Here is a 13,588-nt window from a genome sequence, read left to right as displayed (position 1 = left end):
AAATCCTTGATATTCGGTATGTGATGAAAGGCACTTATATTCTGAAGTGCTCCTTAAGTGTTACCTTGCATGCTGTTTAAATATGGAGTGGTCTCAGCAGTTGGGTATAAGGGGGTCTAACTTAATCTATTGCGCTCTAAAATAATTTATCAGCTTAATTCCTAGTCTCATAGGAGGAAAAAAAAGAACCTGTAGTATCTTTTTTGGTGAGATATAGTGCTTTTTGAAAAACAATCATTTTTGTTTAGACCCTTGACAGCAGATCAGAATTTTTAATGCCGATATTTTAAGGGTTTGACAACTTCATTACTGATTTCATCAATGTAGCTTGTACGGTATGTCATTCTGTGGTGTTTAAGTATTTTTATTTTCTGTTAACAAAAAATTAGTACAAAAACAGAAGTTATGTAAAGCTACCGTTCCATCTGAGATTTGATGCATTTGAATACCTTTATAAACCATTGCCCATTAGAAAAGATGCACCAGATATAAAGTTTGTCAAAGCCTAGGCCAAAGAATTAAAAAGATAAAAAAAAATCTTGATTCCAAGGCAAAGTTACACTCTGGATTTGATTGAGGTATTTTCTTATTTGGAAGAAAGCACCATTATTTGTAATTAATTTAATAATTTAAAAGTATTATATTGTCTTTATAGGCCTAAAAATGAGGAAACTAGCCTTTCAGGGTGAATAAAATCTTAGTGAATTTCTTTTTAACCCTTGTTATTACCGTTCTGTCAATTTCAGTTATTTTCAAAAAGCTGAAATACTGTCATTGTGGTATCAATGGACGACAACCCAAGAAGTTTGCGATTTGCATGTGGTATTTACTGTGGTATTTACTGTAGTAATTCAGCAATAGCACAGCATCCATACTGTTTGTACTGTATTCTTTTTAAAACAAATGTTTTCTGAAGTGTTGTTGACTGGAGTACATATTTTTGCTTTTAAAATTTACTTGAAAAACTTGTTTATGGTTTGAGCACCGCATGGTTTGCCTGAAGAATTTTCGCAAAAAATATCTTTAAAATGGGTGAAACAAAGATATCCTTAAACAAAGGATACCTGTTCCAATTGCAGGTGTATTTAGTAAAAACTAAAACGGCAACGGTCCTGGGGAAACGTTTGTGATACAGTGAGCGAGAGAAATTAATTTGTAACCCTAAACAATACTAATGGTTAAAGAAGCTGCTGAGAACTAAGTTTAGAAGGAATCTATGTACATCTTGTAGTTACTTAAATTTTATTTCATTTTTATTGTATGCAATTTAAAAGCTGCTTAAATGATCAGGTCAATCACCACTGTCATCTTTAACAACAGTCATTGGGAAAGATGTGCTGTGCAACAGTGTTCTAAAACCAATTATTTGCAGGAACTTAGGACAACCTATTTATAATAAATGATCCAATGTGTTGCTTTTCAATGTATTTCTGGACACCAAAGAATATGTCCCAGTTTGCTTAAACAAATATCTTAAACTTACTCCCCTTTAGATTTAACAGTGTTAATACATGTCAAGGTAAATTTTTCCAGCTTGAGAAAAATTGACCACATCATGTGTATTGAAAAATGGTACTTGAAGGGCTTACTGGGTTATCGACAAAATAAAAGTGATTTGTTCTTGAAAAACTGCATTTGAGCAATTCTACCATAACAATTTTGCATGTACTTCAAACATTAAAATACTTTGACATCCACATATTTCCTTTGTTCCCTTTTGCATACAAGGAAAATAATTCAGTAGCAGCCTTAGGTTGCAATCTTTGTGTTTCTTTGTGTATTTTGTGATCTGTGTCAAAAGTTCAGTATTAATGTCTCTTGATTAGATCGGGTGCTTAACACGAGATGTTACATTCATTCATCACAAGCCCCTCATCTCTAGTAATTATCAGTATTTAAATGGAGAGCGTGATGCATGTAAGAGCTTATAATATTTAAACAAGGCTTCTGCTTTGAATTATTCACTTATTGATCTTTTTCTTTGACCTATATTGTTTTGAGGAATTTCTAACGCGTTAGTGTGATTTCAGTCGGAAAATATGCAGTTGTGGAAATAATTGTGAACAACTACTTAGCAAGCTGTTTCCTCCTTTAGACAGTAGATAGAGAATGGTTTTTGTGATGTGTTTCTGCTTTCTTCTTCCATCCTCTTTAAACTGTTGAACTATTTAAGCAGACTTTCAAGAGAACAGACTAAAGCTCTTTAAGTCAAACAGCAAATATGCTTTAACTTCCAGAGAGCTTATACCTTAGTCAGTGGATGATATAATATGCTACGATATGTGGCTTAGATTTAAAAAACCGAGAAACACTTGTTTCAGGACATTATAGTTAAAAACAACAACAAAGGCAACAGTATTTCCGAATTTAAGTCATTGCTAGAGCATCATGTTTTAATGTCCCAGTTTAGAGGTTATTGAGCTAAACTGGTTATATTACAGTGTTGTAAAGGGGTGTTGTACTTAAGTGTAATTATTATTATGTAATTGTTATTCTTTGCTTCATGTTTAAAATGTACACAATCCTCTTTTTTTAATTTAAGGCCTGCAGTAGAACATGAAAACTTTTTATGGTGTATGGATTGAATGACAAATTTTTTACATAAAATCTGATTTGACAAAATATTTTGAGTTTATATTATTATTATCATTATTGTTATAATATTATTATTAATAATAATATTATTATTATTAATACTAATATTATATTATTGTCAATATTTGGGACTGTAGGGATAATACAGAGGGGAAGAGAAATTCACCTTCTTACAATGCCTTTTTAAAGCTTTTACCTTATTCCATAAAAGCTATTAGATGAAGATAGTCCCTTCAAAATGTGCCATACTATATTACTGTTGCAGATTTCAAGGTTTAAAAAAATCTTGTTAAACTGTAAAAACATTTAAAGCAAATATACTTTTTTAATTATAATTAAAATCTGTTGTATTTAAAATGTATTAACAATAATACAACAGAATATTGTGTGCTTTGCAGAGATTTTACTAATCTGGACATTGAAACCTTTTATTTTAATTGTGCATATTTTCTTTCAGGTTGACCTAAAAAAAATCTAACAGCCCGTTGTTTCTTTCCACATATTTCATTTTCTTTTGCAGACAACCCTAAATGTTGTGAAAACATTGAATAAATCATTTGAAAATGTGAAGCCTGTGTTTTTTACATAAACAATGAAACAGCTTGTGTTTTAAATATTAAACTATAAGCTTGAGGTTAAATAAAAACCAGTGCTGCAGTTAAGTGTTGAAGTCAGTTGTGTTTGTTTTTTTTTAATTTTAAGTATCCACTGTTTTTTTTAAACTAACACTTACATGAAATGTAAGTGAAATGGAGGTCTTATTTAAAAAGCCAGTTATGTCTGGCCTGTGGATCTTTTTGTACAGTGAGCATAATTGTACAAATCTAGCTATCGGCAGGAAGAAATGTTGCAGAAGCACTGCAAAATTTCATTAATTGATAAAAATCTTGAATGCCTGACTCATAAATTGAGTGGGGCCTTTATTTGTTCAGTGTATATTAATTGGCAAAATGGTAGCAAATCACTTAGCCACCTACCCTCCTTAAAACTGTCAAACAGTCAGAGTGCTACTGATAAGTCTCTAAGAAGTTCATCAGATTTAACACGTATATCTTGAAAATCAGTAATACATTGTCTCTAAACATTTCTTTCGGTACATTTTTTTTCCAGCTCTGAAAGTAAATCATGGGGCCACAGCCTTTAAAATACATCTTATGAAATACATTTGTTACAGGGTTCACAAATGTTTGATTTCTGACTTCATTTTGGATTTACTGTTTAAAATTCAAGAAAGGACTTTGACAAATCTGCAAGTAATATCTATGATATATACACCATTGAGCACTTATGTATATGTTCCCAAATGTGAATGAACCAGGTTCCTGGTTAACATAATTGTTCTGGCAAGGCCATAAATGGGCAGTCACTCCTAATAGTCTTTATGTTCTAAAGGCCCTAGAGGCAAACAAAGTCTCCCAAAATAAATTTCCTTTTATATTAAAACCAAAAAAGAGATGCAAATGGAAATTTCATTTTAAAATGTGTGACCTTGTCATTATACTGTATGTTGCTACCTTTTGAGATATTGAAGCTTTTGCATTCCTTTTCAGTATTATACATTCTTAATAATACATTAATTAATTAACGAAGTGGTCCAGGACATGTAAACTGTATTAGATTGCTGATGAAGTGTACACAAAGTTTTGACATGTTACCATTTATACTTTCTGTTGATTAAAAGTTTTTTTTTTACTAAATGTTAACTAATTAGCTCACGGCATGCCGTAAACTCTGCATAATCTCTGTTTGGGGGGAAAAAAAACAGCATGAGATTTTGCCCCTTTATCTGTTAACACAATACACAGCCTATTTAAATTCCAGATTCAAATAGTTCTCTAATAGTTAAGGAACTGCATGCAAGGGTTTCAGATAGAATATCTTTACTGTTACCCTATTGAGCCTCTTTCACTGCACTGACTGATGAGAGTTGCAAATTGATGCCTATTAGCTTTTATAGGAAGGTTGATGGTCCTTTAGCTTTGCAATTTGACGTTTCATGTATTTAAAGGCTTCCCCTCTTTCCCTTCTGCAGTGAAATTGCTGCAGAAACCATTACTATTGCCCATTAGAAACACAGACTGTCTTTAAATCTACCTGCTCCCGAACAGTTTATCTTATAAGGAAAACAATGTACAAGCCCTTAAGGTGCAGACAGCAAGGATCTTACCAACCGTTATTAAAAAACAGTGCAAATATCCATCATTTGTTAAATACATTTTGCTATATGTACATTATTGGTTATTTTGTACTGTTTTACAACATATACTGTTTTAGACCTCAGATTAATTTGTTGGGATGAATGATTGGTCGCTAGTATTAGAATCGTTTTTTTCATGTTTTACTTAATTAAAAGGAGCACTTGTTCCTGTAGCAAACAGAAATAAAATACTGTGCCATTTATTTCAAATACTTTGAAGACAGACATATAGACTACCTTAGTCTCCTGCCATACCCTTTTCATGTGTAGTGGGTGGAGACCTTTGATTGCAATGCACCAGGACATTTTCAAGTCGTCTCTAATTTAGCTTACAGTTTCTGTGATACACAAATGTTCCTCAAGTTTTGATGAAAACCAAAAGAGAAAAGAAGAATTGGAACCAGACATTATAATTTTATAAGGGGTGTTTACATATAATAGTTTTAATTGCAATTTGATGCTTTAGGATTCTAATCACTATTTTCCTTTCTTCTATAAAAATCATTTTTATATTGAAGATGTACATCTTCCCCTTCCATTTATTCACACAATATTTTCTTCAGAAGGAAATTGCTGAATGTTGTATCATATAAAGGATTCTTAAAAATTAATGAAAAAGGGTAAAATGTGTCGATTTTCAGATTTCCGTCAGTGTTTGAGCTGTTCAGTTGCAGACTGATTTGGTGCCAGAAGGAAATGCTAATGATTTTATATAATCCTGTTTCAGTGTGTTATGAGGAAGAAACCAATCTTTGTCTGTTTACACACGAAGCACCCATTTAAAAATTGAAACTTTTATGTAAGGTAATTATATATTAGTTAGTATTGACAAAGCCTTAAATTCCATCAATTTTCAAATGAAATTACATGACCATTTGGAGATTAAGCTCTGATTAGAATGGTAGGTAGGATTTTAATTTAGTGAGATGATTTCATCTTGTCATCAGTAAAGGTACTTCACGGTACATTGTTTGAATGAATAAGAAATCTCAAAGTATAATACAGACTCAAACCTATCCATTAACTAATCCTCACACTTTTTAAATAAAAAATACCACGAATAAAGTACAGAAAACATGTTTTCAGACCAAAAATTCCAATTATTTCAATAAAAAAATAATTCCGTCAAATTATTTTGAACTTTTTCACTCAAGCTTTGATGTATCTTTCCCCTTAATATATAACATCTTACAGCTTTTTCAGATGGAGGGTGTTCAAAATGATCATAGCATAAACAGAACTCTTCTTCAGTTGTCTGCATTTAAAGTGCAAGTGACAAAATAAGACTTATCTAGAAACAAAACTCGGGATTTAATTTTGGCATTCATCTAAGCATTTTCTGTTCAGCCCAGTGGAAATACTGAAACAGTGGCTTTCACCCTGAATGCAGAGTCTTAGCCTTTCCCCAGATTCATGGAACTAAATCCATTTCAACAACTGGCAAGCAGTGAGTTAAATTATAGCTGCAGAAATATGGTGCAGTCTGAAACCATTTGGCTGATAGCTACAGCACGCCAGTTTCTAGGCTTTTTTACGTATAACACTGTGAAAAGATGGGGTTATATCTATGTTTTTTTTTCTTCCAAAAATCCTTTATTGCATTTATAACATTTGGCACAGTACAAATTCTTGGTGCTTTTACAAGATAAACCTGTAAAGATTGATTTTGGGCTTTTTAGAAAGACTTCTCAGTATAAATGGGTATTTACTGCATCCTATGTAGCGTCGTCTAAAAATTTACAGAATGCCCTTTTAAACAGGTTTACCCTCATTTCTCAAAGTCACAATAGCATCTTAACAGCTTTCTTTTTTTAAATAGAAGTTACAAGTTAGAAAATAGTTTTAATTTATTTAATATAATCTGCTTCTCTTACCAGCCCATAGTAGATTTATTTTTATATATAAGCATATACAAGAAAAACAGTCTTAATTTTGCACTCTGTACAAAAAAGTTACTGTCTTTTTTGTGCATTCTATTGCATTTTATAATGAGGAAAGGATAGGGGAATGTTAAATCTGTGTCTCCTGTACCTTCTCCTTTGTGTGAGATTGTATTATATAGGGCTCAGGGATAGCGGTGATGGCCATGGTATGATGAAGAGAGTTGCCAATGCTGTTCTCTGTCCAGGTGGCCCCATGTGCTGGTTTGTAGTTATAGTTCATGTGGTCACGGATTGTGGGCATAGCAACCCCTTCTTCTGGTATACTTGTTCCCATTGACGCTGTAGGTACATCCTCATCAATTGGTATAATCTCTATAGTCCTAGTAGCTGCGACTGTGCTCCTCTGCTGGTGGCGCTTGCGCAGTTTATAAAATACTATCAACATTACTGCTGCTAGTAGGGTGACCGCCACAAAGCAGCCAATGATGATTTTGGTGGTCTTCATGACCTCATCCAAGCTAGTAAGTGGTTTTTCTGTGCCGTTTGAAGTTGGTACTGACACCTGCTTTGGTGTCTTGGTGTTCTGCAGCAGAACGGTTGGAGTCGATATAAATACAGGTTGGAACACTGAAGGAGATGCCGTCACCGTCTTGGGCTTCGTGATTTCCTCGGATGTTGGCTCTACAATCTCCACGGTGACGGTCGTGAAATAACTCAGGTTGGACGTGTTAAGCTCAGCATTGCTCACGTTGAGATAGGCCGAAGCGTTGGAATTTCCCGCCACATTGGTGACCATGCATGTATAAATCCCAGTGTCTGTTGGCAGCACGTGAGAGAAGTTGAGAGTTCCATCATTGAGAACGGATATTCGCGGGTGGTTTGACCCATGACTTAGTATTGTTCCATTGGGAAGTAACCACCTAACAGATGACATGGAGGCTGTGCGGCACTTGAGCTCAGCTACGCGTTCCGCTGAAATGTTTACATCCCTAGGTGCGTCCACTATAAAAGGAGCTGAGCACTGAAAAGTGCTTTGGTCAACTTCCACTAAATATTTCCCCCTCATGTGGGGGGGGGAATGGCAGCGGCCGCAGCATGTTGAGTTGGTGGGGATGTATTCACGCAGCCACCATGAGAGCCACACTATGTCACAGTCACAATTCCAGGGGTTGTGATGCAGATGTAACTCCACTAGGTACCTCAAAGGTGCAAAAAGGTCATGGGGCAAAGAGGTCAGGTTATTATGGGCTAGGTTCAATTCAACCAATGCTGTGAGGTCATCAAAAGCATTCCGTTCGATCAGATTAATCTGCGAGTTCATAATCCATAGTTTTTTCAGGGATTTCAGTCCCTGGAAGGATCCAGGTTTGATTTCTGGGAAATGGTTCTCAGAAATTTCTAGTTCCTCCAGCCCAACCAATGGGGTGAGGATTGGCATGTCTCTTATGTTACACATTCCAAGATTAAGGTATTTCAAGTTGTATAATCCTTCAAAAGCACCATCCGAAATATACTCCAGTTTTTTTAGCTCCCCCAAATCCAGGCGCATCAAAGAGGGCACCCTATTGAAAGCGTAAGAGGGTATGCTTTCAATGGGGTTATTCCTGAGCCATAACTCCCGCAGTTTTGACAGGTACTCAAATGCTCCGCTTGGAATTACAGTCAACCTGTTATCAAACAGCTCCAAGGTATTTAAACTGGTCAAACCATTAAAAGCACCGACCTCTATCTGGCGGATTGAGTTCCTCCCCAGCTGCAGCACTTCCAGGTGGTGGAGATGTCGGAAAGTATCCGCCTGGATCATTTCAATGCTGTTCTCCATCAGATTGAGGTACCGGGTGTTTGAGGGGATCCCTTCAGGGACCCTTGTGAGGCCGCGACGTGTGCAGACCACTTTACTGAACTGGTTACTGCAAGAGCAGACTACAGGGCAGCTCTGGGGTCCTGCAGAAGCTGCACACAGACTCCACGTTCGTACCATGAGGTAGACTACAAAAAGCAGGGCGGCATTCCAGGTACGGTGCACAGTTACCTGCCACAAGAGACTCATGATGTGGCACGTTCATAATTCAACATCGTCTGGGATTTGGCACGGAATGGAGAACTGGCCCTACCCCGGTTTAAGCAAGACTCTGGTTCTTTTTTCCATCTACAGTGCAGGATGGTGCTGTTCTCAGACAGAGTATGAGAGAGAAAAGGCAGAGAAAGATTTGAATTGATGGAAAGTGGGGTGGGAACACTGAGCACCTACCTCTTGAGTTTTGAGAAGTCCTTTGCAATCATAAAGTACGTCTAATGCTTAATTCATATTCCCCACATGAACTGTTGCCTTTTTTGACAGACAAGTAAAAATGTGTAGTAAAACAATCTGGCAAAATGGCTCCTAGTAAATCCAGAAACAGCAGCATTAAAAGATGTTTTTTTTTTAGAGGTAAGGCCCAATAAACTAAACAGGTGCATGCATCCAGTCTGCTCCAAAGAGTAATGCCTTCATCTCTCCCAGTGATTGTCCTTGGAAGCCAGCGCTGGGTACTGTAGAGTGCTTTCTGCGATGCTCCATTGCTGAACTAGACATTTAGCCAAGAAAGAAGGAAAACAAAATTCACTAGTCCTTAGTTTTTCCTCCTCTTTGGAAGAGCTCTCTTCAATTTGCTGTTAGCGTCCCTCTGCCTTTTTCCACTTGATTTGCCGTGTTTAGGTGGATTGTAAAGGCTAAAAGCTGCACATTGCCGTCATTAGATTTTTTTCTTTTTAACTAGCTTAGCTCTCTAGCCAGTAGATGCAGCAGCTGCAGCCTGCCTCCTGCACAGTTAGCAATAATCCGTCAATTTCTCCAAAGGGGGGGGGGGGGGGGTCAGGGGGATGGGGGGAGCGCAGCAATGTTGAGGAGGTTTGCGCGAGAGTGCTCTCTCACTCCCTTGTAACAGAAAAACACGTTCTTCGGTGGTGTGCCCTTGGTTTGAAAAGGATCCGTGCAAGACAACCGGTGGAGAGCTGCTCAGGTTTACCTCCTGTAGCTCCTGGTGTATCCCCTTTTGTTTTGAGGTAGTGAGTTGTAGCATTAGCCTTTTGTTGCAGTTAACGTCTTTCTAGCCGGCGGACTGCAGCAGTAGCCAGAGTTGTAATAGAAGCAAAAACAGGAGAGACGTGGGAAAAGCCAGTCCACAGCCACATTTTTTAACCCCCCTTGTTTATCCTTCTGTCTCCTTTTTCTTTATGTGTTGGTGTTGCAGGCAGCCAAGACAGGCTGCTCTCTCTCCTCCTTTTGTCCTTCAGTTGAAACGTGAATGTACTGCTGACGCATACCGTTCTGAGCAGTACATTGGTTTGATGCAGTGTTCTTGTGTATTAACACATCCAACCCCCCCCTTCTCTCTATCCCCTCTAGGGGTTAATGCAGAACGCTTCCAGCTAGGTTGCGTTGATTTGCTCTAAAGATTTTTTTTTCCTTTTTTTCTGTTCTGAGGGGAGGAGGCAGGCTCAGAGCAGTCTGTCAAGTCCAAACCCTTGGAGCATTTAGAACTATTTTGGTCCCCTGTTGAGGAAGATGCAAGGTGGCAGCAGATAGGCCACTGTATGGGAGAGGGTTGCAGTGATTTAAGTGATGTATACTGTCTCACTGATATATATTTTTTTTCTCTAACTCCCCTCCCTATTTGGGATAAACACAAATTGATGTTTCAGCTGCCAGGGGCAGAAGAGCAGGGATTGGTCAGATAGCTGCCAGTGTGACGTCATTAACTTTTGAGTGCTGACTTGGCTTCTCTTTGACGACTGGGCAGTCTTTTGGGAGACTGGGATGAAAAGGCTCATGCACAGCAATGCACCTTGTGAAAGAAAAGTAGTTACGAGGGAGTAAAATGCAGTGCTCATTTCAACAGATCAAGCGACATTAAAATGCAAAAGCAGGAGTTTGCTTGCTTTTCTTAACTACCTTTTCACTTATTTCCATGAGATTAAAATACGATACTTGTTGTGAGGCAAGGAGACCTTTTCAGTTCAGTGGAAGATCATAACACATGCATTTAAACATGAGCTTCACATGGTCAGGGGTGGCAAGTTGCAAACGTTTGTGAAATAGTTATTTCATAGCTTCTGAAATGGTACTCAATGCAGCAATTTAAACTTTTCTCTTATCCTTGAAATTTACGTTTCCTTATTCTTACAAATACTTTTTTTAAGCAAATCCTTTTAATTACATTCTTTAATTGTGAGAATACATTGTGCTGAAAAAAGAGTGCTACAGACACCACGGTTAAAGGAGTCTTGCCTTTGGTGATTTTGTAGTCTGCAGTTATTTTTTTTAAGGTCTTGTTCTTAAGGCATGTTTTCAGGGATAAAACATCATAGACATTTGTAAACTAAAGTTTTAATATGCATGATATGTTATTGCATTTTTTTATTCCTCTGGCTCAATATTAAATGAGCGTATATTTTCTCAGATTTTGAAAATGTTTGTTAAAGTATTAGAATGTAACCAATCAGAAAACATCTAAAACTAATAACGTGAAAACTACACCTGTCTAGCAAGGTATTTTTGGAAATATTTCCAATATGATCATTAATATGTTTAGCAAATTAATTTGTCACAGTTTATTGAGCATGCCCATAATCTGGAGAGAACACTTAACGCACTATGGACACATCTGTATGTGTACACTTACATACATCAGTATTACCAAAAGCTATTATCTAACATTATGCATTTGTATGTTTAACAGAGGCAGTTTCTTTTATGCTCACATAAAAATGTGCTCTAACCTTTTTCTACCTTAGTGAATGATGTGTGTTGATGGCTGGGATGCTGCCTTTGTATCTGCTCATCTGTATTTGTGCCGTGTGTTGGTGAATGGTGACATTTCCCTGGGGTTGTACTGAGATCCCAGAGGGTGGGATTATACTGCAGGATCCTGCTTAATAAGATGCCCTGCTGCCTTTTTTAAATTCTGTGGAACACTAGGCTTTTTTATTTCTTTTTTAGTGACTTTTGTAACATTTATTTTTTAATGTGTTTCCTACCTATTCTTAGGGGTTGGAAAAAAAACACTTAATACAAATTTCCATCTTTCCATTTGTCAACCAGTCTTTTCTAATATTTCAAGTCGGTATTTCAGTACTTTAAATTGAACTTAAATTAAAGGGAATTTAAGTTACAGGGGAAAGAATACTCAAAAGGACACAAAACAGACCTCATTATTGCTTTAAGTAGCTGAATTGCTCAAGGTGGAAGCCATTTCTTTTTTCAATAGTTTTTAATTTTATTTTTAAAATGGGAACTTAAGTGTGAGGGGTCCTTAGTGGAAACGAGGACAATAGCTGCCACATCTTGTCAAGAGGGTTAGTGAACAAAAACAAATCCTTTATTAAAAGAAAATTGGCAATCCATATAATGCTTTCCATTTCTGTCTTGGTAAGTGCTTTAAACTAAGTACTTGCAAGTTGAAAAGGACTTATCTGTTGTATCCTTGTGACTTTGAATTTGCCTTTATTTAACAACAAAGTACACTGTTAAATTGATGGTTTTGGCTTTATCTTCACTATTTGAACTTTTAAGAGTTTGTCAGCACCACAAAAAGCACTAAAAGATGATATACCCCAATTAAGGCCTGTTTACTGCACCAGTGAATTCAGGAAACAATTCTAGATTTGTATATTAGGAAAAAAGGAGAAAGATTTGTACGTTTTACTTAATTAAAAAAAACATATTTTACTTTGTCAGATGCTTAATGCTTTTATTAAACTCAATAAACCATCCAGTAATGATGAAATGTAATTGTGTGCAGGGTGTTCTGGTACAGCATTCCTACATTAGTGGGATTTTTGGTGAGCCAGCCATTCCATTTATAGAACATGAACAGTCTCTACAAGTAAAGACATTCTATAGCAGGTTCAAAGATTCAAATCAAATAATGATATAACAACATTTGTAAGTGTGCTTATTATGGAAAATGTACACAGTCTACCATGTACATATACGGTACATGGTCTGTCTTGTTCATTTATTTCAAGTAACATGTCTACTAACATTTTTTTCATTAGTCCTTCAAAATTGTTCTATAAAGACTTTGTAGATGAACTTTAAATTTCACTCCCAATACCTTCGTTTGCTGAAGGATAGCTTCTGATTATTACAATGTTGAGGAAAACTGTAGTTTTTTTTTATTTAAATATACATGTGTCCTTTTGGTAAAAATGGGGTGGGTTTTTTTTCCTCCCTATTGATTGTACACTTCAGCATTGTCACAAGTTGAAACTCAGGATGCCTGGCTGTGGGACCATCCAGTGTCCCTGATTGCTTTTCCCTTTATGGGGAACTTACACCGCATGAAGAACATTTCAGTAATTTGTGTTACATGTGTGATCGTATTCAGAGGCCTCATGCATACATGTCCTACATCACAAAATACAAGAAAGCAATTATACATGACCTTTCAGGGATGCAGTGCAGTCTTACAGCTTACAGCTTTCTGCTTTGTCATAGTTTAAGCACAAACATTTTATGAACAATTGTTCTGTAAACAAATACTTGAAATTTTAGAATAAGTCTTCTTACCATTTTAATGGAAAATGTTGACAATAGAGTCTTAAGTGTCCAGATCAAATCTATTTTAAGATTGTATAGGTTCAGCTGCTAGGTTTATTTTAGCTAGATCTAAGTTAGCTAGATCTAATTTGAGCAACTTTTTAAGCCAGTATTCACAGAACACCTTGGGAATGTTCTTTTTGTATTAGATCAAGACAAAGTAAACACAATGGAGAGAACAGTGTTCATAATGTGTTTTTTTGCTTTGATTATGATTTCTTTATTTGGTTGTACAGCACAACCTTAATCTATTGCGATCATATGGTTACAGATCACGTGTGACTTTTTTTTCTTGGTAACTTAACTTGTTTTTGTTCATCCAGTTTTGTA

At 36.3% G+C, this 13,588-nt stretch overlaps 2 protein-coding genes across 2 annotated transcripts in view; one reads left to right on the top strand and one right to left on the bottom strand.

Annotated features, from left to right (window-relative positions):
* snd1 (staphylococcal nuclease and tudor domain containing 1) overlaps nucleotides 1–13,588 on the top strand; it is a 309,136-nt gene that overhangs the window by 143,874 nt on the left and 151,674 nt on the right. The window lies entirely within an intron of this gene.
* Nucleotides 5,684–10,012, bottom strand: LOC148829806 (leucine-rich repeat-containing protein 4-like). The gene has a single exon (XM_088923317.1). The coding sequence runs from the start codon at nucleotides 8,723–8,725 to the stop codon at nucleotides 6,803–6,805; it is 1,923 nt and encodes a 640-aa protein (XP_088779443.1). The 5' UTR covers nucleotides 8,726–10,012; the 3' UTR covers nucleotides 5,684–6,802.

The sequence above is a fragment of the Atractosteus spatula genome, chromosome 8, assembly GCF_055471065.1.
Source record: "Atractosteus spatula isolate fAtrSpa1 chromosome 8, fAtrSpa1.hap1, whole genome shotgun sequence".
Lineage (NCBI taxonomy): Eukaryota > Metazoa > Chordata > Actinopteri > Semionotiformes > Lepisosteidae > Atractosteus > Atractosteus spatula.
The sequence above is the reverse complement of the archived record's forward strand: the minus strand, read 5'-3'. Positions and strand labels throughout refer to the sequence as shown.

What these genes read in the sequence shown, in the direction of transcription:
- LOC148829806 (XM_088923317.1), bottom strand. Translation starts at nt 8,725, where the DNA reads ATGAGTCTCTTGTGGCAGGTAACTGTGCACCGTACCTGGAATGCCGCC.